This window comes from Salmo trutta, chromosome 16, assembly GCF_901001165.1.
Source record: "Salmo trutta chromosome 16, fSalTru1.1, whole genome shotgun sequence".
Classification (NCBI taxonomy): Eukaryota; Metazoa; Chordata; class Actinopteri; order Salmoniformes; family Salmonidae; genus Salmo; species Salmo trutta.
This window is the reverse complement of record NC_042972.1, coordinates 32,340,546-32,367,529: the sequence shown is the minus strand read 5'-3', so window position 1 is coordinate 32,367,529 and position 26,984 is coordinate 32,340,546. Positions and strand designations below refer to the sequence as shown.

At 43.2% G+C, this 26,984-nt stretch overlaps 1 protein-coding gene across 9 annotated transcripts; it reads left to right on the top strand.

The window, feature by feature from the left end:
- Positions 1 to 95: 95 nt before the first annotated feature.
- Positions 96 to 23,000, top strand: LOC115150555 (scm-like with four MBT domains protein 1). Of its 9 annotated transcripts, XM_029693982.1 has the most exons (22): positions 678 to 753; positions 1,521 to 1,660; positions 1,842 to 1,937; positions 2,021 to 2,112; positions 2,240 to 2,483; positions 2,650 to 2,738; positions 2,895 to 3,138; positions 3,361 to 3,455; positions 3,537 to 3,638; positions 3,794 to 3,953; positions 4,045 to 4,127; positions 4,390 to 4,531; positions 7,687 to 7,800; positions 7,915 to 7,957; positions 8,102 to 8,166; positions 8,254 to 8,396; positions 8,580 to 8,689; positions 20,062 to 20,237; positions 21,634 to 21,809; positions 22,048 to 22,281; positions 22,394 to 22,522; positions 22,619 to 23,000. In XM_029693982.1, exons 3-22 carry the CDS (start codon positions 1,913 to 1,915, stop codon positions 22,757 to 22,759), a joined length of 2,607 nt encoding a protein of 868 aa, XP_029549842.1. In that variant the 5' UTR covers positions 678 to 753; positions 1,521 to 1,660; positions 1,842 to 1,912; the 3' UTR covers positions 22,760 to 23,000. The 9 variants fall into 9 exon arrangements, with proteins under 9 accessions (XP_029549837.1, XP_029549838.1, XP_029549836.1 ...); XM_029693977.1 differs by lacking the exons at positions 1,521 to 1,660; positions 1,842 to 1,937 and adding an exon at positions 96 to 359 and having other exon boundaries at positions 601 to 753; XM_029693983.1 differs by lacking the exon at positions 1,521 to 1,660 and having other exon boundaries at positions 677 to 753; positions 2,024 to 2,112.
- Positions 23,001 to 26,984: the final 3,984 nt, after the last annotated feature.

Here is a 26,984-nt window from a genome sequence, read left to right as displayed (position 1 = left end):
GGAAATTTGTCCCATATCATTGTATAAAAAACCATTACTAATTTACTCTGCATGGCAGCGAATATTGTCTAGTATCAATCAATCATTGAAATTCAATGGAAGTAATTGCGTCGAGTTTCCCGCCATTCCACATCCATCCTTTTGTGCTTCTCGTGATGTTGTTGCCATGGAAACGGAGCAGTCAGACCTACTGCACGAGTCCCCACCCTGCGAGAGGAAAGAAGGCTATGGAATCAAAAAAGTCCAACCTGGTCTTTGGCCTACAAAAGTAGACTTTGATTTAAAAGAACATGGGGGGATACAAACGAAAAGTAGCATTTAGGATAGAGAATTGATGCAGAAAAATGATCTCGAGATAGGTCTGTAGTGAATTGCATTTTTTTTGTATTAACTAGTGCTTTATTGCGTGGTTCACGACGACTGGCTGTGTATGCTTGTTTTCTTATGCTTTATCCTTGTTCGGTCCGCACGTCGTTGTTTGTGGCAGGATATAAGTTGAATTAATTTAGATATGCATTTGTAATTTAAACAAAGAGAACACAATGCCTTGGGCAGAGTATGTCAATATTTCCCCTCTAATCGCTGAAATACATGAACAAGTCCATCAGTGCGGGACGCCTCCTGACAGCACCAGGTTGAGAAAGTGAATGATCGAGCATGCGCAGTTGAGGTTCGTGCCATATTGGAACGAGGCAGAGGACAGGAGAAAGACGGGGGTAACGTTTTCAATTTACTTGGAAGCACTAGGAAAAGGTGAGATTCACGTACGTGGACGAAATACTTACCTATTATTTATTATGTACTATTTTCAGCTGCCTTGGTGGCTCCCGTGTGTTTTTTCCTGGTGTCAAATAAGCTGTATTGTGCTCGACTGAGTAGGCAGCGCCATACCCATACTTGACATTTCAGTTGTTAACTTGCTCGTGGTCAGTGGAAACTGCACCAGCTTCGCGCGCCCGATCAATTTCCTCGCACTGACTTTAATATCCACGATCAACATTGTAAACCCGTCATAGGCAAGCCAGCTTTTGTTATTCTCCTTTTCTCTTTTCAATGTTGTCAATAAAATTTTACTTGAACACAACATAACATTGAAAGTTGGGGTGGCGCATTACGCCTTTTCCTGCTAGATTGTGTCAACAGTAGATTGCAATATTGCTGATGCTGACATAAACTATCCCTGAAAAGTCAGACTAGCTTGTTCGAGATGAGTGTTTTATCTGATGTTTGTTTAGCTTGCGATGTGTCATTGCAAGCGGCCTGATGTAGTAACATCGTAAACATTTTAACATCGTAGTTATTACACAGTACAGCCTATTACAGTGTTTCACTGTAGTCTATGGCTGGCTATATGTGACCAATGAAATCCTTGTATGTGACCAATACTATATTGAATGTTTCTTTCAGCCCCTTTCGCAACCAAATATGAAGATATTATGTATAGGCTGGCATTAGCATTTTTGTGCTGAGTTTGTCATGGTCAACCAACACCTTTTCTGAGATAGGAATATCTCTTTCAGATACTGGCTGGAACACCTGTCGCGAGGCAGAGGCTGCCAGGGTGCAATTTATAACCTCAATAGTGCAGACTCCACACGCATTGCGATCACATCCCATGACAGGTTGATATTACTGCTTTGACAGGAAGGGGTTTTTCAGCGTGAGTGAGGGGGAATGGGTGTATAATATGAGATGGAGAAAGAGGGAGATGGTGGACTTGGAACTGTATAAGTGTGTAGTATGTGAGATCTAAAGGCCACTGAGTACCAGGCCCTAAACAGATGTACTTCTACAAAGACAGGATGTTAAATATTAACATCCTGTCTTTGTATCTTTTTCAGTTGGATCAAAGTGGTTTTAGCTACTGCTAATACAGTCTCCTGTGTGGGGTTGGGAACACAGTGGGGGCATCATGAACCCCGAGACACAGGAATCTGGTGAGTCTCACAATTGTTGAATGGCGGAGGTGTATTCAGATTATATTTCTGTCTTTGTAAGTAAGTTTGTGTGTGTCTTTCAGAAGGCGGCTCTGAACTGGAGTCTGACTTCAACTGGGATGAATATCTGGAGGAGAATGGAGTATTGGCGGTTCCACATCACGCCTTCAAACATGTATGTCTTATCACACTGCATCAGGGCCCATTTGCAGATATGGTACTTATATTTAGGGCTCAGAGCTTTTCGTGGTCATGGTGTTATTTATTGTACATCCACATACACACCCTTCCCTCCCTCTCAGGTGGACCGTAGCCTGCAGACAGGGCTGGCTCCAGGGATGAGTTTGGAGGTGTGTGTACGTTCGGAGCCTGACCAACCCTACTGGGTAGCCACCATCATCACCACCTGTGGCCAACTGCTGCTGCTGCGCTACGAGGGTTACCACGACGACCGACGAGCAGACTTCTGGTGTGACATCATGACCTCTGACCTCCACCCTCTGGGCTGGAGCAGGCAGCACAGGCAACCAATGAGACCGCCTGAGGGTGAGCGGGGGGGACATAGGGTTTGATGGAAATAGACGTTTGTGTTGCTGTAGACCGGTTTGGCCCTGTGCTCAGATAAATGCATTGGAAAACTCTGTTAAAGCTTTTCATACAGGAATGAACAGGATATAGATGTACAAAATGTATAAATATGATGTGTGTCCAGGTGTCCGTGAGAAACATGCTGACTGGGAAGCTGTCCTAGAGGAGGCTCTGGCTCAGGGAGGGAGTGCACCAGCACACCTACTGGAGGGGGTGAGTCTGGGGGAGGGAGGAGCGGGGAGGGTGGGGACACTAGGACCATAACTATAGTTGGGACCTATTCAACATTACTAATAATTTCAGAACAGGTTGATTGTTTAGTATCAATAAATGTAAATTTTTTTAAAAACCTTCTCTGTCTGTGTCCAGGCCCAGACAGGGGGAGACCTGTTCCCCCTGGGGTGTTGTGTGGAGCTGCAGGACAGTGTAGACCCGGGGGTGGCCTGGGGGGCCCAGGTGGAGGACAACGTAGGGGGCCGGCTGTGTCTGCGCTACACTGGGACGGAGGGGCTCACCCAGTCACAGACCAGGCGCTGGGTATTTTACCTGGACCCCCTCTTACACCCACCTGGCTGGGCTGAGGAGAACAGCTTCTCTCTCACCCCACCTGCTGGTAAGGAACAGAACTGCCTTTGCACCTTGTGGCGCTGTTGACCAACCCTGGTTTTGGAATACTACAGAAACACAAATACACCTCAATCAATGAATCATCAAGATCTTGTTGAATAAGATGTGTTAATGCTGGGCTGGTTGCCTGGTGACCACTGTTGTTGTGTGTGTGTGTGTGTGTGTTTAAGTATTAGTGAAAGTTAGTGATAATGTCGTTGTGTTGCAGTGCTTCGTGGTTTGCGCAGCGAGACAGAGTGGGAGGAGGTGAGAAAGAACATTAGACAGCCTAAAGAAGAAGCCATCAATGAAGACTTCTTTAAGGTATTCTTTCTCTCTCTCTCTCCCCCACCCTCTTTCTGTGTCCGTCTCCCTCTGGCATATCTTCTGTGTGTGTGTTTGTAGGACAGGCCTGTCCTCTCGCCTCACTGCTTCTCTGAGGGGATGAAGTTAGAGGCAGTGGACCCTGCTGCCCCCTTCAACACCCGCCCAGCTACTGTCACCAAGGTAACGCTCACATTTCACCATAGTAACACCCTCACCTCATCCACACAGCATCCGTCTTCTCCTGATAAGTGTTTACCAATGACACAATTATCATGTGGTAGGTTTCCCCTAGTTGTATGGGGCTTTAGCTGTGATGTCATCATTGTGTTCCCCAGGTGCTGAGCGACCAGTACTTCAGGGTGCAGATGGACAGCCTGCAGGTAGACAGTGAAGGGGCGAGGCCTGGCTTATCCTTACTCTGTCACTATGGGAGCACCGGAATCTTCCCTGCCCAATGGAGCCTTAAAAATGGGGTACCCCTCAGTCCCCCTCCAGGTAGGGCAGAATACACTCACCTCAGGCATTCTACTGGTCCAGTGAAATGGATCACAGAGTTTACTGTGTCCCTGGGTATGTGGGTGTGTAGGTTACCAGGGCCAGAACTTTGACTGGGTGGATTACCTGACACAGTGTGGAGCAGAAGGAGCGCCAGAGAGCTGTTTCCCCGTGGTGAGACACACACAACCACACACACGTTTGTTTTACTATCCTTTTTGGGACCAAACAGTTGATTCCCATTCAAAATCCTATTTTTCCTTAACCCTTATCCTAACCCCTAATTCTAACCCTAACTGTAAAACTAACCCTGAGCCTAAAATAGCCTTTTTTCTTGTCGGGACCAGTCAAATGTCCCCACTTGTCCGAATTTTCCTTGTCCCCACAAGGATAGTAAAACCAAAAACACACACCACTCCAACTGATATGATGACAGGTGTTTTCTCCCCAGGGGCAGAGTGATCATGACTTTGTTGAGTCCATGAGGCTGGAGGCGGTGAATCCTGTCTCTCCTGAGCAAGTTCACGTGGCAACCATAACCAGGGTCAGAGGTCAGCACATCTGGTTGCATCTGGAAGGTGAGAACAGAACAGCTAGAGGAGAGAGAAAAGGGCTGGGTTGGAAGGATGTAAGGTTTTGGGGGAGGGACAATAATGTTGTTGGGTGTCAATTTCACCTACCTGAATACTCAGTCCTATTATATATACAGTACCAGTCAAAAGTTTGGACACACCTACTCAATCAAGGGTTTTCCTTTATTTTATATTTTTGAAATAACATATGGAATCATGTAGTAACCAGAAAAGTGTTAAACAAATCAAAATAAACTCAGCAAAAAAAGAAACGTTCTCTCACTGTCGACTGTGTTTATTTTCAGCAAACTTGACGTGTAAATATTTGTATGAACATAACAAGATTCAACAACTGAGACATAAACTGAACAAGTTCCACAGACATGTGACTAACAGAAATTGAATAATGTGTCCCTGAACAAAGGGGGGTGGGTCAAAAGTGACAGTCAGTATCTGGTGTGGCCACCAGCTGCATTAAGTACTGCAGTGCGTCTCCTCCTCATGGACTGCACCAGATTTGCCAGTTCTTGCTGTGAGATGTTACCCCACTCTTCCACCAAGGCACCTGCAAGTTCCCGGACATTTCTGGGGGGAATGGCCCTAGCCCTCACCCTCCGATCCAACAGGTCTCAGACGTGCTCAATGGGATTGAGATCCGGGCTCTTCGCTGGCCATGGCAGGACACTGACATTCTTGTCTTGCAGGAAATCACGCACAGAACGAGCAGTATGGCTGGTGGCATTGTCATGCTGGAGGGTCATGTCAGGATGAGCCTGCAGGAAGGGTACGGCACAGCGTTGAGATTGCCTGCAATGACAACAAGCTCAGTCCGATGATACTGTGACACACCGCCCCAGACCATGACGGACCCTCCACCTCTAAATCGATCCCGCTCCAGAGTACAGGCCTCGGTGTAACGCTCATTCCTTCGACGATAAACGCAAATCCGACCATCATCCCTGGTGAGACAAAACCGCGACTCGTCAGTGAAGAGCACTTTTTGCCAGTCCTGTCTGGTCCAGCGACAGTGGGTTTGTGCCCATAGGCGACGTTGTTGCAGGTGATGTCTGGTGAGGACCTGCCTTACAACAGGCCTACAAGCCCTCAGTCCAGCCTCTCAGTCTATTGCGGACAGTCTGAGCACTGATGGAGGGATTGTGCTTTCCTGGTGTAATTTGGGCAGTTTTTGTTGCCATCCTGTACCTGTCCCGCAGGTATGATGTTCGGATGTACCGATCCTGTGCCGGTGTTGTTACACGTGGTCTGCCACTGCGAGGACGATCAGCTGTCCGTCCTGTCTTCCTGTAGCGCTGTCTTAGGCGTCTCACAGTATGGACATTGCAATTTATTGCCCTGGCCACATCTGCAGTCCTCATGCCTCCTTGCCGCATGGGACCCTGGGCATCTTTCTTTTGGTGTTTTTCAGAGTCAGTAGAAAGGCCTCTTTAGTGTCCTAAGTTTTCATAACTTTGACCTTACTTGCCTACCGTCTGTAAGCTGTTAGTGTCTTAACGACCATTCCACAGGTGCATGTTCATGAATTGTTTATGGTTCATTGAACAAGCATGGGAAACAGTGTTTAAACCCTTTACAATGATGATCTATGTAGTTCTTTGGATTTTTACGAATTATCTTTGAAAGACAGGGTCCTGAAAAAGGTCCGTTTCTTTTTTTGCTGAGTTTATATTTTAGGTTCTTCAAAGTAGCCACCCTTTGCCTTGATGACAGCTTTGCACACTCTTGGCATTCTCTCAACCAACTTCATGAGGAATGCTTTTCCAACAGTCTTGAAGGAGTTCCCACATATGCTGAGCACCTGTTGGCTGCTTTTCCTTCACTCTGCAGTCCAACTCATCCCAAACCATCTCAATTGGGTTGAGGTCAGGTGATTGTGGAGGCCAGGTCATCTGATGCAGCACTCCATCACTCTCCTTATTGGTCAAATAGCCGTCACACAGCCTGGAGGTGTGTTTTGGATCATTATCCTGTTGAAAAACAAATGACAGTCCCACTAAGCTCAAACAAGATGGGATAGCGTATGGCTGCAGAATTCTGTGGTAGCCATGCTGGTTAAGTGTGCCTTGAATTCTAAATAAATCACAGACAGTGTCACCAGCAAAGCACCATCACATCTCCTCCTCCATGCTTCACATTGGGAACCACACATGCGGAGATCATCCGTTCACCTACTCTGCGTCTCACAAAGACATGGCGGTTGCAACCAAAAATCTCAAATTCAGACTCATCAGACCAAAGGACAGATTTCCACCGGTCTTATGTCCATTGCTTTTGTTTCTTGGCCCAAGCAAGTCTATTCTTATTATTGGTGTCCTCTAGTAGTGGTTTCTTTGCAGCAGTTTGACCATGAAGGCCTGATTCACACAGTCTCCTGTGAACAGTTGATGTTGAGATGTGTCTGTTACTTGAACTCTGAAGCATTTATTTGGGCTGCAAGTTCTGAGGTACAGTTAACTCGAATGAACTTATCCTCTGCAGCAGAGGTAACTCTGGGTCTTCCTTTCCTGTGGCGGTCCTCATGAGAGCCAGTTTCATCATAGCGCTTGATGGTTTTTGCGACTGCACTTGAAGAAACTTTGAAAGTTCTTGAAATGTTGCGTATTGACTGACCTTCATGTCTTAAAGTAATGATGGTCTGTCGTTTCTCTTTGCTTATTTGAGCTGTTCTTGACATAATATGAACTTGGTCTTTGACCAAATAGGGCTATCTTCTGTATAACACCCCTACAACACAACTGATTGGCTCAAACGCATTAAGAAGGAAAGAAATTCCACAAATTAACTTTTACCAAGGCACACCTGTTAATTGAAATGCATTCCAGGTGACTACCTCATGAAGCTGGTTGAGAGAATGCCAAGAGTGTGCAAAGCTGTCATCAAGGCAAAGAGTGGCTACTTTGAAGAATCTAAAATATATTTTGATTTGTTTAACACTTTTTTGGTTACTACATGATTCCATATGTGTTATTTCATTGTTTTGATGTCTTCACTATTATTCTACAGTATAGAAAAGAATAAAAATTAAGAAAAACCCTTGAATGAGTTGGCGTGTCCAAACCTGTTTTACTGGTACTTTACATATTCTATTCAGCCACATGTTCAGCCACTCATAAACTCCCCTCTGCTCTGTGTGTTCTCCTCAGGGTTGAAGCAGCCTCTCCCTGACATCATCACTCATGTGGACTCCCTGGACATCTTTCCAGTCAGCTGGTGTGAGAGTAATGGCTATCCCCTCCAACACCCCTACAAACCTAGAGGTCAGGCTCCAAACAAGAACCTCCTGACCATTTTGGTGATTGGTCTATATCAGTGTTTTATCTGAAGGTTACTGGCAGGTGTAGATGTTGACTTTTGTTCCTGTTCTGTTGCAGCTCCGAGGAAGAGCCGTGTGGCCGTGGTGCAACCAGAGAAGCAGTGAGCTTTGCAGACCTTGATTATTACAGAGAGCGAGGGATTAGAAATAAAAAAAGCGATACTTACCTCTACTGTTACCCAACTTTGTAACGTGTGTTATTTTATTTTTAACTGTATGTTTATTTTGGTTTGATCCGATTGCAGATCTCCACTTAGAGCCACGGCCCCTGATGCAGCGAGGCAGCAGGACCTGAACCAATCGGAGAACGGTGAGTGTAATTCCTTGTGTAAAATAATTGGTGCAAAAATAATGCGTATAAGAAAATCTTACGTGTGTGTGTGACTGTCTATGTCAGCAGCTCAGGGTAACGGGAAGTACAGCTGCCCAAAGATCTATTTCAACCACCGCTGTTTCTCTGGCCCCTACCTGAACAAGGGCCGTATCGCTGAGCTGCCCCAGAGCATTGGCCCCGGCAACTGTGTCCTGGTGCTGAAAGAGGTGAACGAGAGAGCAGCACACCTCTACCAGCTCCTCTCTATCTTACACAGGCACAACTGTAGATGACAACCCATTGTTATTCCCATAGAGATACATATTTTATTTAATTCTGTGGTGTATCCTACCATGTCATCTTCTATGGCTTTCTAACCCCCCTGTATCCTCTCCTGTCCTGTTGTCCAGGTGTTGACTCTGCTGATCAGCTCGGCCTACAAGCCCAGCCAGGTGCTGAGGGAGCTGCAGCAGGACCCAGAGCTCAGGGGGCACGGCCAGGGAGAGACTCTGAAGGCCAAGTCAGTCTACCCACCACACTATAACACCATAATAATGCTACGTTAATAACACTCACCTTATATGATGATATGGATGAGATACACTCGCACTGCTTCATAGGGATCATTAACTATATGCAGAGCAGGGAATGATGACTTAGGCTAAGTCAGTGGACATTACAGAGTATACACCATAACAACAAATCAGATGTTAGCAGATGTTATTGCTGGTGTAGTGAAATGCTTGTGTTCCTAGCTCAGACAGTGCAGTAGTATCTAACAATTCACAACATCCTGGAGGCGACTCCAGGATGCTGGCCTTCTAGGCAGAGTTGCAAAGAAAAAGCCGTATCTCAGACTGGCCAATAAAAATAAAAGATTAAGATGGGCAAAAGAACACAGACACTGCATAGAGGAACTCTGCCTAGAAGTCCAGCATTCCGGAGTCGCCTCTTTACTGTTGACGTTGAAGCTGGTGTTTTGTGGGTACTATTTAATGAAGCTGCCAGTTGAGGACTTGTGAGGCGTCTGTTTATCAAACTAGACACTCTAATGTACTTGTCCTCTTGCTCAGTTGTGCACCGGGGCCTCCCACTCTTCTTTCTATTCTGGTTAGCGCCAGTTTGCCCTGTTCTGTGAAGGGAGTAGTACACAGCGTTGTACGAGATCTTCAGTTTCTTGGCAATTTCTCGCATGGAATAGCCTTCATTTCTCAGAACAAGAATAGACTGATGAGTTTCAGAATAAAGTTATTTGTTTCTGGCCACGCAGTCATGTGTGAACAGGGAATACAGGAGGGGGTCTGATCACGCACCCTTGTGGGGCCCCTGTGTTGAGGATCAGCGAAGTGGAGGTGTTGTTTCCTACCTTCATCACCTGTGGGCGGCCCATCAGGAAGTCCAGGACCCAGTTGCACAAGGCGGGGATCAGACCCAGGGCCCCGAGCTTAATGATGAGCTTGAAGTGTACTATGTATGGTGTTGAATACTGAGCTATAGTCAATGAAAAGCATTCTTACATCGGTATTCCTCTTGTCCAGATGGCATAGGGCAGTGTGCAATGCGATGGCGATTGCGTCGTCTGTGGATCTATTGGGGCTGTAAGCAAATCGAAGTGCGTCTAGGGTGACATGTGAGGTAGAGGTGATATGATCCTTAACTAGCACTTCATGATGACAGACGTGAGTGCTACGGGCGATAGTCATTTAGTTACCTTTGCTTTCTTGGGTACAGGAACAATGGTGGTCATCTTGAAGCAAGTGGGGACAGCAGACTGGGATAGGGAGAGATTGAATCTGTCCGTAAACACTCCAACCTGCTGATCTGCGCATGCTCTGAGGATGCGGCTAGGTTTGCCGTCTGAGCCGGCAGCCTTGCGAGGGTTAACACGCTTAAATGTCTTACTCACATTGGCCGAGGAGGAGGAGAGCCCACAGTCCTTGGTGGCGGACCGCATTGGTGGCACTATGTTATCCTCAAAGCGGACAAAGAAGTTGTTTAGCTTGTCCGGAAGCAAGACGTCCGTGTCCGCGACGTGGCTGGTTTTGCCTTTGTAGTCCGTGATTGTCTGTAGACCCTGCAACATACGTCTCGTGTCTGAGCCGTTGAATTGCGACTCCACTTTGTTTCTGTACTGACGTTTTGCGTGTTTGATTGTTTTACGAATTGAATAACTACACTGTTTGTATTCGGCCATATTCCCAGTCACCTTGCCATGGTTAAATGCGGTGGTTCGCTCTTTCAGTTTTGCTCGAATGCTGCCATCTATCCACGGTATCTGGTTTGCGTAGGTTTTAATAGTCACAGTGGGTACAACATATCCTGTACACTTCCTGATGAACTCAGCCACCGTATCTGTGTATTTTTCGATATTCTCAGAGTCTACCCTGAACATATCCAAGTCTGCGTGATCAAAAAATCTTCAAGCATGGATTCCGATTGGTCAGACCAGCGTTGAATAGACCTTAGGGTACTTCCTATTTGAGTTTCTTCCTATAGGAAGGGAGGAGCAAAATTGAGTTGGGGAGGGCCTTGTAGGCATTTCAAAAAGTTGAGTAATAGTGGTCCAATGGTTTTCCAGAGCGAACACTACAGTCAATGTGTTGGTAGAACTTCAGTAGCGTTGTCCTCAAATTTGATTTGTTAAAATCCACAGCTACAATAAATGCGTCCTCAGGATATGTGGTTTCCAGTTTGCATAAAGTCCAGTGTAGTTCTTTGAGGGCCGTCGTTGTATCGGCTTGAGGGGGAATATACACACGCCTGTGACTGTAACCAAAGAGAATTCTCTTGGGAGATAATGCAGTCTGCATTTGATTGTGAGGTATTCTAGGTCGGGTGAACAAAAGGACTTAAGTTGCTTTGTTATCACAATCACACCATGAGTAGTTAATCATGAAACATACACCCCCGACTTTCTTCTTCCCGGAGAATTCTTTATTCCTGTCTGTGCGTTATACTGAGAACCAAGCTGGCTGTATGGACGGAGCCATGTTTCCGTGAAACAGTATGTTACAATCCCTGATGTCTCTCTGGAAGGAGATCCTCGCCCCTAGCTTGTCTACTTTATTATCCAGAGACTGAACATCACCGAGTAACATATTCGGAAGCGGGGGATGGTGTGAATGCCTTCTGAGTCAGACGAGAAGTCCACTCCGAATACGTTTTCTACGCCGGTGGTGTTTTGGAGCAGCCTCTGGAATAAGTTAAATTGCCGTGGGGGGTACGAACGAAGGATCCAATTCGTGAAAGTCGTATTCATGGTCGTAATGCTGGTGAATTACCGCCGCCCTGATAACTAAAAGTTATTTCCGGGCTGTATGTAATAACAATTATTTTGGGGGGGGCTAATAATGAAAGAAATAACACACAAAAAAACAAAATACTGCAAAGTTGCTTAGGAGCTAGAAGCAGAGCTGCCATATCTGTCGGCACCATCTTGCCATTCCCCACTGTCACGGTTGTCGTTGTGTAGAGATGACCAAAACGCAGCAGGAATGTGGATGCTCATCTGTATATTTATTAAATAAAGAGAACACGAAAAAACAACAAAACAAAGAACGGCAGACGACAGTTTTACAGGCTATACGTAGCAGTGCAAAATACAACTACCCACAAAAACCCCAGGTGAAAACAAGCTCCTAATATATGACTCCCAATCAGGAACAACGACGTACAGCTGTTCCTGATCGGGAGCCACACAGACAACAAAGAAATAGACAAACCAGAAAACCATAGAAAACCAAAACCAGAACATACACTAAAACCCCGGAATACATAAACCAAACACCCCTTAAATACTACACACACAAAACCCGAACCATATGAAACAAATACCCTTCTGCCACGTCCTGACCAAACTACAATACAAATACTCCCTCTACTGGTCAGGACGTGACACCCACCAAAGTAATACAGTAATACAATTAAGTGATAACTAGAGGTCGACCGATTAATCAGAATGGCCGATTTAATTAGGGCCGATTTCAAGTTTTCATAACAATCGGTAATCGGTATTTTTTTTGCCACCGATTTGCCGAATTTTTAAAAAATTATTATTATTATTTATTTATTTTTTTTAAATTTAAATTTGTATTATTATTATTTATTTATTTTTAATAATATTTTTTAACTAGGCAAGTCAGTTAAGAACACATTCTTATTTTCAATGACGGCCTAGGAACGGTGGGTTAACTGCCTTGTTCAGGGGCAGAACGACAGATTTTTACCTTGTCAGCTTGGGGATTCAATCTTGCAACCTTAGGGTTAACTAGTCCAACGCTCTAACCACCTGCTTTACATTGCACTCCACGAGGAGCCTGCCTATTACACGAATGCAGTAAGAAGCCAAGGTAAGTTGCTAGCTAGCATTAAACTTATCTTATAAAAAACAATCAATCAATCATAATCACTAGTTAACTACACATGGTTGATATTACTAGTTTATCTAGCCTGTCCTGCGTTGCATATAATCGATGAGGTGCACATTCGCGAAAAGGACTGTCGTTGCTCCAACCTGTACCTAAACATAAACATCAGTGTCTTTCTTAAAATCAATACACAAGTATATATTTTTAAACCTGCATATTTAGTTAATATTGCCTGCTAACATGAATTTCTTTTAAATAGGGAAAATGTGTCATCTCTGCAACAGAGTCAGGGTATATGCAGCAGTTTGGGCCGCCTGGCTCGTTGCGAACTGTGTGAATACTATTTCTTCCTAACAAAGACAGCCAACTTCGCCAAACGGGGGATGATTTAACAAAAGCGCATTTGCGAAAAAAGCGCAATGGTTGCACGACTGTACCTAACCATAAACATCAACGCCTTTTTTTAAATCAATACACAGAAGTATATATTTTTAAACCTGCATATTTAGCTAAAAGAAATCCAGGTTAGCAGGCAATATTAACCAGGTGAAATTGTGTCAGTTCTCTTGCGTTCAGTACACGCAGAGTCAGGGTATATGCAACAGTTTGGGCCGCCTGGCTCGTTGCGAACTAATTTGCCATAATTTTACGTAATTATGACATAACATTGAAGGTTGTGCAATGTAACAGGAATATTTAGACTTAGGGATGCCACCCGTTAGAATAAATACGGAATGGTTCCGTATTTCACAGAAAAAATAAACGTTTTGTTTTCGAGAGTTTCCGGATTCGACCATATTAATGACCTAAGGCTCGTATTTCTGTGTGTTTATTATATTATAATTAAGTCTATGATTTGATAGAGCAGTCTGACTAAGCGGTGGTAGGCACCGGCAGGCTCGTAAGCATTCATTCAAACAGCACTTTCGTGCGTTTTGCCAGCAGCTCTTCGCAATTCTTCAAGCATTGCACTGTTTATGACTTCAAGCCTATCAACTCCCAAGATTAGGCTGGTGTAACCGATGTGAAATGGCTAGCTAGTTAGCGGGTGCGCGCTTATAGTGTTTCAAACGTCACTCGCTCTGAGACTTGGAGTAGTTGTTCCCCTTGCTCTGCATGGGTAACGCTGCTTCGAGGGTGGCTGTTGTCGATGTGTTCCTGGTTCGAGCCCAGGTAGGAGCGAGGAGAGGGACGGAAGCTATACTGTTACACTGGCAATACTAAAGTGCCTATAAGAACATCCAATAGTCAAAGGTATATGAAATACAAATCGTATAGAGAGAAATAGTCCTATAATTCCTATAATAACTACAACCTAAAACTTCTTACCTGGGAATATTAAAGACTCATGTTAAAAGGAACCACCAGCTTTCATATGTTCTGAGCAAGGAACTTAAACGTTAGCTTTTTTACATGGCACATATTGCACTTTTACTTTCTTCTCCAACACTTTGTTTTTGCATTATTTAAACCAAATTGAACATGTTTCATTATTTATTTGAGGCTAAATTGATAGTTTTTATGTACTATATTAAGTTAAAATAAGTGTTCATTCAGTATTGTTGTAATTGTCATTATTACAAATAAATAAAATAAAAACGCTGATTAATCGGTATTGGCTTTTTCTGGCCCTCCAATAATCGGTATCGGCGTTGAAAAATCATAATCGGTCGACCTCTAGTGATAACGTCCGAGAAGCCGGTGTTTGGAGGATATATTGGCATGGGTATTGTTGGGCCCGAGACAAAGGCGAGGGCCTGCAAACCGTCCCAATAAATCCTACAAACACCGGCTTCGAGGGCATTATCACTTAATTAGCGTTATTATGGTGTTATAGTGTGGTGGGTAGACTGACTTGGCCTTCAGAGTCCCTCCCTGGCGGTACCCCTAAGCTCTGCGTCCTGCTGCAGCTCCCTCAGCACCTGGCTGGGCTTGTAGGCCGAGCTGATAAGCAGAGTCAACACCTGGACCACAGGACAGGAGAGGATAACGGGTCACTAACATATTCAAATAATGATTGACATATTTTAATTAAAAACTTTATTTTGATGAATTTATTCATACTATTTCATCCTTCCACAAGATCTAGTTCCAAGGCAAATCTAGGGTTGCTACCCAAGCCGGCTGGTCGTTCGTTCTATCGGTTCGGTTGCCAGAGATGCGACCCAGTCGTTCAGTCTTTTTGTTCTGTATCTATGGACGCGACCCAGTCGTTCGTTCTAAATGTTCCATTGCCATACTGGCTGGCAACTTTATTTTCCCTTCCTTGCTAGCTAGCAAACTACGGCTAGGTCACGTCAAAAAGTACAGCCAGAATAACAGCAAAGTAGCTGCATTTGCATTTGTTTAAGCTGTTTTCTAGTGACATTTATTTGGATACATCCATAACAATGAGTTGATGAGGCTGATTTCGCCTGGCTTAGAAAATGTGCTCATTTGTCTTGACACTGTTGTTCAGAGGACCTTGCCAACAACACAGCTCACACAATTTCTTCAAATTGAAGCTGGAAAGACTGCAAACTAGCAGCAATTGGTTTTGTTTTACCATTTTTCAACTGACATTCCTTTGTATATATCCATAAAAATGATGCCAGCTGATTCATGATTTCAACTGGCTGAGAAACGCTGCCTGCCTGTCTGTCTGTCTCGTCCCGACACGTTCATTACTTTGGGACTGCTGGAGATTGAATATGAATATTGAAACAATGTTGCAAATGTCGGATAGACAAACAGCAAGGTTTTTGGCTCAGTTGGTAGAGCAGTTGCTGTACCCACAACGCCAGGGTTGTGGGTTCGATTCCGATGGGGGACCAGTACGGAGAAAAAATGTATGAAATGTATGCATTCACTACTGTAAGTCGCTCTGGATAAGAGCGTCTGCTAAATGACTAAAATGTAAAATGTTGTACAAATCTACGCTGTTGAAAACTAAATGTTAGTCTAAAAGAAATGTGAGATAATGTCTAGATGCTTTTTATAGTGGAGATCAATTATAAATTGCCTGGCTGGGCTGATGCGACAGTGGATTGCGCAGTCAGATGGAACAGAGTAAATAGGTATTTTAACATCATAGATTTAGGCGGTGTTAACTTGTGGAATAGACACCTGCTGGAATGCGCTTTTAACTAGTCAGGATTAGACCTACCCGTTGTATAATTACAGTTTAGATTATACTATTTATTGTACAGTATTGTGATAAAATGAGAAACCATACACAATTTATTTCTGTGTGCTGTAGATTTGGTCTGTTCTAGGTCACTATGTATGCACCATAACACCACTATATACAGTGCATGGCAAAGTATTCATCCCCTTTGTCGTTTTTCCTATTTTGTTGCATTACAACCTGTAATTTACATTGATTTTTATTTGGATTACATGTAATGGACATACACAAAATAGTCCAAATTGGTGAGAAAAAATATATATAATTATAAAAATATAATTTTATGGAAAAGTGGTGCGTACATATGTATTCACCCCCTTTGCTATGAGGCCCCTAAATAAGATCTGTTGCAACCAATTACCTTCAGAAGTCACATAATTAGTTAACTTCTCTAGCGTCCCACCTGCCCGACATCCGGTGAAATTGCAGAGCGCCAAATTCAAAATACAGAAATAGTCAAATTAAACATTCATAAAAATACAAGCGTTATACATCGGTTTAAAGATTAACTTCTTGTTAATCCAGCCGCTGTGTCAGATTTTAAAAAGGCTTTACGGTGAAAGCATACCATGCGATTATCTGAGGACAGCGCCCCACTTACAAAAGCATACAAACATTTTCAAGCCAAGTAGAGGAGTCACGAAAGTCAGAAGTAGAGATATAACTAATCACTTACCTTTGATGATGTTCATATCGTTGTAGTCACAAGAATCCATGTTACACAATAAATGTTCGTTTTGTTCGATAAAGTCCCTCTTTATGTCCCAAAAACTCAGTTTTGTTGGCGCATTTTGTTCAGTAATCCACTGACTCAAAGGCGGTCACGACATGCAGACGAATACATCCTAATAGTACCAGTAAAGTTAGTCGAAACATGTCAAACGATATTTATAATTAATCCTCAGGTTGTCTATTGTCTAAATAATCAATAATATTTCAACCGGACAATAGCACATTCAATAGAAAGGAAAAACAACGAACAGCGGTCATGTGCGTAAACGAGCTCTGCTTCATTCTGCATGCCACTTACAAAAATGGTCTCATTCTTCCTCATTTTTCAGAATACAAGCCTGAAACAATGTCTAAAGACTGTTTACATCAAGTGGAAGCCATAGGGACTGCAATCTGGGTACTAACCATTTAGATAATATATAGGCATTCAATAGAAAAGTACCCACATCAAAAATATCCCACTTCCTGGATTGATTTTCCTCAGGTTTTTGCCTGCCATATCAGTTCTGTTATACTCACAGACATCATTTTAACAGTTTCGGAAACTTTAGAGTGTTTTCTATCCAATACTACCATGCATATGCATATTCTAGCTTCTGGGCCTGAGTAACAGGCAGTTTACATTGGGCACCTCATTCATCCAAAATTCAAAATACTGCCCCCAACCTAAGAAAGGTTAACCTGTTGGGGGTAGGGGGCAGTATTTACACGGCCGGATAAAAAACGTACCCGATTTAATCTGGTTATTACTACTGCCCAGAAACTAGAATATGCATATAATTATTGGCTTTGGATAGAAAACACCCTAAAGTTTCTAAAACTGTTTGAATGGTGTCTGTGAGTATAACAGAACTCATATGGCAGGCAAAAACCTGAGAAGATTCCTTACAGGAAGTGGCCTGTCTGACCATTCCTTGAGCTTCTTGCCTCTGTTTATTGAAGACTGAGGATCTTTGCTGTAACGTGACACTTCCTACGGCTCCCATAGGCTCTCAGAAGGCGGGAAAAAGCTGAATGATGTCATTCCAGCCCCAGGCTGAAACACATTTGCGCTTTTGGCAAGTGGCCGATCAGAGGACAATGGGCTTAGGCGCGTGCACGAGTCGACCCCATGCTTTATTTTCTTTCGTCTTTTTACCTAAACGCAGATTCCCGGTCGGAATATTATCGCTTTTTTACGAGAAAAATGGCATAAAAATTGATTTTAAACAGCGGTTGACATGCTTCGAAGTACGGTAATGGAATATTTAGAATTTTTTTGTCACGAAATGCGTCGTGCTCGTCACCCTTCTTTACCCTTTCGGATAGTGTCTTGAACGCACAAACAAAACGCCGCTGTTTGGATATAACTATGGATTATTTGGGACCAAACCAACATTTGTTATTGAAGTAGAAGTCCTGGGAGTGCATTCTGACGAAGAACACCAAAGGTAATCAAACTTTTCTAATAGTAAATCGGAGTTTGGTGAAGGCTAAACTTGCTGGGTGTCTAAATAGCTAGCCCTGTGATGCCGGGCTATCTACTTAGAATATTGCAAAATGTGCTTTCACCAAAAAGCTATTGTAAAATCGGACATATCGAGTGCATAGAGGAGTTCTGTATCTATAATTCTTAAAATAATTGTTATGCTTTTTGTGAACGTTTATCGTGAGTAATTTTGTAAATTTTTAGTAAATTCACCGGAAGTTTGCGGGGGGTATGCTAGTTCTGAACGTCACATGCTAATGTAAAAAGCTGGTTTTTGATATAAATATGAACTTGATTGAACAAAACATGCATGTATTGTATAACATAATGTCCTAGGTGTGTCATCTGATGAAGGTCATCAAAGGTTAGTGCTGCATTTAGCTGTCTTCTGGGTTTTTGTGACATTATATGCTAGCTTGAAAAATGGGTGTCTGATTATTTCTGGCTGGGTACTCTGCTGACATAATCTAATGTTTTGCTTTCGTTGTAAAGCCTTTTTGAAATCGGACAGTGTGGTTAGATTAACGAGAGTCTTGTCTTTAAAATGCTGTAAAATAGTCATATGTTTGAGAAATTGAAGTAATAGCATTTCTAAGGTATTTGAATAACGCGCCACAGGATTCCACTGGCTGTTACGTAGGTGGGACGATTTCGTCCCGCCAACCCTAGAAAGGTTAAATAAAGTCCACCTGTGTGCAATCTAAGTGTCACATGATCTGTCACATGATCTCAGATTATATACACCTGTTCTGAAAGGCCCGAGAGTCTGCAACACCACTAAGCAAGGGGCACCACCAAGCAAGCGGCACCATGAAGACCAAGGAGCTCTCCAAACAGGTCAGGGACAAAGTTGTGGAGAAGTACAGATCAGGGTTGGGTTTTTAAAAAATACCCGAAACTTTGAACATCCCACGGAGCACCATTAAATCCATTCTAATTTTTTTTTTTAAGAATATGGCACCACAACAAACCTGCCAAGAGAGGGCCGCCCACCAAAACTCATGGACCAGGCAAGGAGGGCATTAATCAGAGAGGCAACAAAGAGACCAAAGATAACCCTGAAGGAGCTGCAAAGCTCCACAGCGTAGATTGGCGTATTTGTCCATAGGACCACTTTAAACCATACACTTCACAGAGCTGGGCTTTACGGAAGAGTGTCCAGAAAAAATCTATTGCTTAAAGAAAAAAATACGCAAACACATTTGGTGTTCGCCAAAAGGCATGTGGGAGACTCCCCAAACATATGGAAGAAGGTACTCTGGTCAGATGAAACAAAAATTGTGCTTTTTGGCCATCAATGAAAATGCTATGTCTGGGGCAAACCCAACACCTCTCATCACCCCGAGAAAACCATCCCCACAGTGAAGCATGGTGGTGGCAGCATCATGCTGTGGGGATGTTTTTCATCGGCAGGGGCTGCGAAACTCGTCAGAATTGAAGGAACGATGGATGGCACTAAATATAAGGATATTCTTGAGGGAAACCTGTTTTCAGTCTTCCAGAGATTTGAGACTGGGACGGAGGTTCACCTTCCAGCAGGACAATGACCCTAAGCATACTGCTAAAGCAACACTCGAGTGGTTTAAGGGGAAACATTTAAATGTCTTGGAATGGCCTAGTCAAAGCCCAGACCTCAATCCAATTGAGAATCTGTGGTATGACTTGAAGATTGCTGTACACCAGCGGAACCCATCCAACTTGAAGGAGCTGTTTTTCCTTGAAGATTGGGCAAAAATCCCAGTGGCTAGATGTGCCAAGCTTATAGAGATATACCCCAAGAGACTTGCAGCTGTAATTGCTGCAAAAGGTGGCAATTATGCACGCTCAAGTTTTCCGTATTTTTTTGTCTTATTTCTTGTTTGTTTCACAATAAAAAATATTTTGCATCTTCAAAGTGGTAGGAATGTTGTTTATATCAAATGATACAAACCCCCCAAAAATCTATTTTAATTCCAGGTTGTAAGGCAACAACATAGGAAAAATGCCAAGGGGGTTGAATACTTTCGCAAGCCACTGTATGGTAGTAGTCGAGTGACACTGAGGATATACACTCTCTCTACTGCATAAACATCATACTGGAAGAGACGCTCCCCTCCACATTGGTCTCTGACAGACAGTAATGAATCAGATTCTGCTCTGGACCATGTTGTGGTGTGAAGGTACAAAGGGAAGAGTTACCGGGCCACTGTGGGGATTGCCCGTACGGCTGACCAGGTGGCTGAGTTCTGCAGGAAGACGTGTGTGAGGCTGGAGTGCTGCCCCAACCTGATCGCACCTCACATGGTGCTGGAACACTGCTCGGAGAACTGCTCCCTTCTCACCAAGACCAGATACAGTATGTGATACCAAACACGCACACACGCATACATACAGTACCAGTCAAAAGTTTGGACACACCTAGGGTTTTTCTTTATTTTTACTATTTTCTACATTGTAGAATAATAGTGAAGACATCAAAACTATGAAATAACACATATGGAATCATGTAGTAACCAAAAAAGTGTTAAACAAATCAAAATATATTTTTTAGGTTCTTCAAAGTAGCTACCCTTTGCCTTGATGGCAGCTTTGGACACGCTTGGCATTCTGTCAACTAGCTTCACCTGGAATGCTTTTCCAGTCTTGAAGGAGTTCCCACATATGCTGAGCACTTGTTGGCTGCTTTTCCTTCACTCTGCAGTCCAACTCTTCCCAAACCAGGTCATCTGATGCAGCACTCCATCACTCTCCTTCTTGGTCAAATAGCCTGGAGGTGTGTTGGGTCATTGTCCCACTAAGCGCAAACCAGGTGGGATGGTGTATCGCTGCAGAATGCTGTGGTAGCCATGCTTGTTAATTGTGCCTTGAATTCTAAATAAATCAGTGACAGTGTCACCAGCAAAGCACCATCACACCTCCTCCTCCATGCTTCATGGTGAGAACCACACATGCAGAGATCATCTGTTCACCTACTCTGCGTCTGTCTCACAAAGATTTCCACAGGTCTAATGTCCATTGCTTGTGTTTCTTGGCCCAAGAAAGTCTATTCTTATTATTGGTGTCCTCTAGTAGTGTTTTTTTTGCAGCAGTTTGACCATGAAGGCCTGATTCACACAGTCTCCTGTGAACAGTTGATGTTGAGATGTGTCTGTTACTTGAACTCTGTGAAGCATTTATTTGGGCTGCAATTTCTGAGGTGCAGTTAACTATAATGAACTTATCCTCTGCAGCAGAGGTAACTCTGCGTCTTCCTTTCCTGTGGCGGTCCTCATGAGAGCCAGTTTCATCATAGCGCTTGATGGTTTTTGCGACTGCACTTGAAGAAACTTTTAAAGTTCTTGAAATTTTGCGTATTGACTGACCTTCATGTCTTAAAGTAATGATGGACTGTCGTTTCTCTTTGCTTATTTGAGCTATTCTTGCCATAATATGAACTTGGTCTTTGACCAAATAGAGCTATCTTCTGTAAATCACCCCTACTTTGTCACAATGCAACTGATTGGCTCAAACGCATTAAGAAGGAAAGAAATTCCACAAATTAACTTTTACCAAGGCACACCTGCTAATTGAAACGCATTGCAGGTGACTACCTCACGAAGCTGTTTGAGAGAATGCCAAGAGTGTGAAAAGCTGTCATCAAGGCAAAGGGTGACTACTTTGAAGAATCTAAAATCTAAAATATATTTTGATTTGTTTAACACTTTTTTTGGTTACTAAATAGTTTCCTTGGTGTATGTCTATGTGCTCTATAGCTCATTACTATGGTAAGCAGAAGACCAAGCGAATCAGCCTTCCCCATGGCGGTTACACCAACCTGGAGAGCAGCACCAAGCAGGGGAGCAGGAGGAAGAAGAGAAAGCCCCTGTTTGTCCACAAGAAGAAACACCTGTCTACCTCTGTAGACAGCACCCCTGCTGGCTCCCCACTGGTACTGCACATTCTTACATCATTCATCTCCTTCAACTGCCATTAACTTAGTCATCACAGAGAAGCCGGAAGAGTTGCCCCTAACCATTGGTCAAGGGTCAGATGTTATCTAACGGTTAAGGTTAGGATTTGGGGTAGGTTGCAGAGAAATCTAATTCTAGATCAGATTTTTCGGGGAACTTTTATATGGAAGGAGCCAGTAATCAAACTAATCATAACTGTCCACATTTCTTCCACAGGCTAGTGGAGAAGAGGAGGACCTGGATGAGGACTACTATCTGAGTGAGGAGGACTCGGGTTCAGAGCAGCAGGATGACTATGAGGTATCAGAGAGGAAGTCCCAGCCCCCCTCTCCCTCCCCCTGTCCCACCCCTACAGAACCTCGCCCCCGGGACAGACCCCGTCGCCAGCGCAGGAAACCCGCCCGCTCACCCTCCTACTCAGACGATGAGAACGGGCCCACCTTACCTAAGGTAGTGATGGTTACATAATTATGCAGACAAATATACACACACACACACACTGATCCTGGAACTATATATGTGTAACCCCCCCCCCCTCCCCTTTGTGTGCGTTCTGTCTCAGAGTGGGCGGGTGGAGGTGCAGGAGAAGCTGCATCTGGACAGCAGTCCTCTGGGCTGGAGCATTACTGATGTGACCCGTTTCATCAGAACTACTGACTGTGCCCCGCTAGCACGCATATTCAGGGACCAGGTAGGAGTGACGCACACACCAGGAAAAACACACACTCACATACACACACGCACAGTGTGCAAATTTTCTGAGCCATGTTGTTGTGCGTGTTGACAGGAGATAGACGGCCAGGCCCTGCTGTTGCTGAGCCTGCCCACAGTACAGGAGTGTATGGGGCTGAAGCTGGGCCCTGCCATCAAACTGTGCCACCTTATAGAGAGGGTCAAACTGACCTTTTACCAGCACTTTGCCAGCTGAAGAGTATGTGTGTGTGTGTTTGGTCTCAAGCTCATTACTAAGCCATATCACATCCAGCGTTGTTGTAATGTACAGTATGTGCTGCTCCAGGATGGGCACAGCTTATAGCCTCAGCTGTTCACCCTGGAATGTGACTGGATTCTGTATCTTTCAGGGATTTCATGTTTACAGTGCCTTCAGAAGATATTCACACCCCTTGACTGACTATACATTTTGTTGTTACAGGATGAATTCCTAATGGATTAAATTGATTTATTTTCTCACCCATTTACACACAATACTCCATAATGACAAAGTGAAAACAAGTTTTATATCTAATTTACATAAGTATTCACACCCCTTAGTCAATACATGTTAGAATCACCTTTGGCAGCGATTACAGCTGTGAGTATTTCTGGGTAAGTCTCTTAAGAGTTTTCCACACCTGGATTGTTCAATATTTGTACATAATATTTTTATTTATTCTTTGAGCTCTGTCAAGTTAGTTGTTGATCATTGCTAGACAGCCATTTTCAAGTCTTGCCATAGATTTTCAGGCCCATTTAAGTCAAAACTGTAACTAGGCCACTCAAGAACATTTAATGTCATCTTGGTAAGCAACTCCAGTGTATACAGTTGAAGTCGGAAGTTTACATACACCTTAGCCAAATACATTTAAACCCAGTTTTTCACAATTCCTGACATTTAATCCTAGTAAAAATTCCCTGTCTTAGGTCAGTTAGGATCACCACTTTATTTTAAGAATGTGAAATGTCAGAATAATAGTAGAGAGAATTATTTATTTCAGCTTTTATTTCTTTCATCACATTCTCAGGGGGTCAGAAGTTTACATACACTCAATTAGTATTTGGTAGCATTGCCTTTAAATTGTTTAACTTGAATCAAACGTTTCGGGTAGTCTTCCACAAGCTTCCCACAATAAGTTGGGTGAATTTTGGCCCATTCCTCCTGACAGAGCTGGTGTAACTGAGTCAGGTTTGTAGGCCTTCTTGCTCGCACATGCTTTTTCAGTTCTGCCCACAAATGTTCTATGGGATTGAGGTCAGGGCTTTGTGATGGCCACTCCAATACCTTGACTTTGTTGTCCTTAAGCCATTTTGCCACAACTTTGGAAGTATGCTTGGGGTCATTGTCCATTTGGAAGACCCATTTGTGACCAAGCTTTAACTTCCTGACTGATGTCTTGAGATGTTGCTTCAATATATCCACACAATTTTCCTCCCTCATGATGCCATCTATTTTGTGGGGGTGCTTTGCTGCAGGAGGGACTGGTGCACCCCCACAAAATAGATGGCATGATGCTGCCACCCCTGTGCTTCATGGTTGGGATGGTGTTCTTCGGCTTGCAAGCCTCCCCCTTTTTCCTCCAAACATAACGGTGGTCATTACAGCCAAACAGTTCTATTTTTGTTTGATCAGACCAAGGACATTTCTCCAAAAAGTGCGATCTTTGTCCCCATGTGCAGTTGCAAACCGTAGTCTGGCTTTTTTATGGCGGTTTTGGAGCAGTGGCTTCTTCCTTGCTGAGTGGCCTTTCAGGTTATGTCGATATAGGACTCATTTTACTGTGGATATAAATACTTTTGTACCTGTTTCCTCCAGCATCTTCACAAGGTCCTTTGCTGTTGTTCTGGGATTGATTTGCACTTTTCGCACCAAAGTACGTTCATCTCTAGGAGGCAGAAGGTGTCTCCTTCCTGAGCGGTATGGTGGCTGCGTGGTCCCATGATGTTTATACTTGCGTACTATTGTTTGTACAGATGAACGTGGTACCTTAAGGCGCTTTGGAAATTCTCCCAAGGATGAACCAGACTTGTGGAGATCTACAATTCTTTTTCTGAGGTCTTGTTGGAAAAATGTATTGTGTCATGCACAAAGTACATGTCCTAACCGACTTGCCAAAACTATAGTTTGTTAACAAAAAATCTGTGGAGTGGTTGAAAAACAAGTTTTAATGACTCCAACCTAAGTGTATGTAAATGTCCGACTTCAACTGTATATGGCGTTGTGTTTTAGGTTATTGTCCTGCTGAAAGGTGAATTTGTCTCCCAGTGTCTGTTGGATAGCAGACTTATCCAGGTTTTGCTCTAGGTTTTTGCCTGTGCTTAGCTCGATTCCATTTATTTGTATCCCTAAAAAAATGTCCTAGTCCTTGCCGATGACAAGCATACCCATGACATGATGCAGCCACCAACATGCTTGAAAATATGAAGAGTGGTACTCAGTGATGTGTTGTGTTGGATTTGACCCAAGCATAACGCTTTGTATTCAGGACATAAAGTTAATTTCTTTGCCAATTATTTTTGCAGTTTTACTTTAGTGCCTTATTGCAGACAGGGTGCATGTTTTGGAGTCTTTTAATTTTTTCTGTACAGGCTTTCTTTGTTTCACACTGTCATTTAGGTTAGTATTGTGGAGTAAATACAATGTTGTTTATCCAGCCTCTGTTTTCTCCTATCACAGCCATTAAACTCTGTAACTGTTTTAAAGTCACCATTGGCCCATGGTGAAATCCCTAAACGGTTTCCTTCCTCTCTGGCAATTGAGTTAGGAAGCACACCTGTATTTTTGTAGTGACTGGGTGTATTGATACACCATCCAAAGTGTAATAACTTCACCATGCTCAAAGGGATATTCAATGTCTGCTCTTTTTTTTTACCCATCTACCAATAGGTGTCCTTCTTTGTGAGGCATTGGAAAACCTCCCTGGTTGAATATGTTTAAAATTCACTGCTCAACTGAGGGACCTTACAATTATCTGTATGTGTGGTGTACAGAGATGAGGTAGTCTTTCAAATATGATGTTAAACACTTAATTGCACACAGTGTGAGTCAATGCAACTTATTATGTGACTTGTTAAGCAAATGTTTACTCCTGAACTTATTGAGGCTTGCCATAACAAAGGGGTTGAAAACGTAATGGCTCGAGACATTTCAGCTTAGAATGTTATATATATATATATATATATATATATATATATATATATATATATATATATATATATATATTATTCAAACATAATTCCACTCTGACATTATGTGGTATTGTGTGTAGGCCAGTGACACATCTAAATTGAATCCATTTTCATTTTAGGCTGTAACACAACCATAGTAATATATGACATTTAGCAGACTTAGTCATGCATACATTTTACGAACCCACAACCCTGGCGGTGTAAGCACCATGCTCTACCAACTGAGCACCATGCTCTACCAACTGAGCACCATGCTCTACCAACTGAGCACCATGCTCTACCAACTGAGCACCATGCACCATGCTCTACCAACTGAGCACCATGCACCATGCTCTACCAACTGAGCACCATGCACCATGCTCTACCAACTGAGCACCATGCACCATGCTCTACCAACTGAGCACCATGCACCATGCTCTACCAACTGAGCACCATGCACCATGCTCTACCAAGTCAAGGGGTGGTGTGAATACTTTCTGAAGGCACTGTGTGTGTTTGTTTACCATTTGTTTGTGTACGATCAGATACATCGTGGAGGGGAATTGAAAAGCACAAGATAATTGTATGGAGTCATGATGGAATTCTTTTTCATCCATCCATGACTGAGCTATTCAGGGTATAATGAACACCCAAGGTAAAGTATGTCAACAAAATACATCTGGATTCCTGTTTAGGTACTAGTTCACCCCTCATTGTGAAACAGTGAAAATCGGAATTAAGTGAATAACCAACAGCACGTAATGTGGGGAGACACATTTGCACTATCACAGCTAGGTTTTTACATTGGTCTATAGGGGTATGTTATCAATTTGACTGACTTGAATATAAATAGCAGCTCAGACGTTTAGGTCCGGTTTCAAACACACAGATTAAGCCTAGTCCTAGACTAAAAAGCAAGTTCAATGAAGATTCTCCATTGAAAGTTGTTCTTAGTCCAGGACTAGTCTTAATCTCTGTGAAATCGGCCATTGGATTGTGATTAATTGCATTTTAAATGCATCCTATTAGATTCTCAAGGGGTTAGGCTGTTCTTAACCTTTTGTCTTTATGATGACTATGATGATTGTCACTTTAGTTGTGTGTAGTATAGTAAGTCACTCGTTCTGTGGCCATGGGGTGTACGACAGCGTTATAAGATGGTCCTGACAATTATTGACATCGCGGTTCATACAAATATTTTTTATAGATTGTTGGACCTGTCTGTCCTCATTTTACCTCTTGTATATTGCAGCTTGATCAAAGTATAAAGT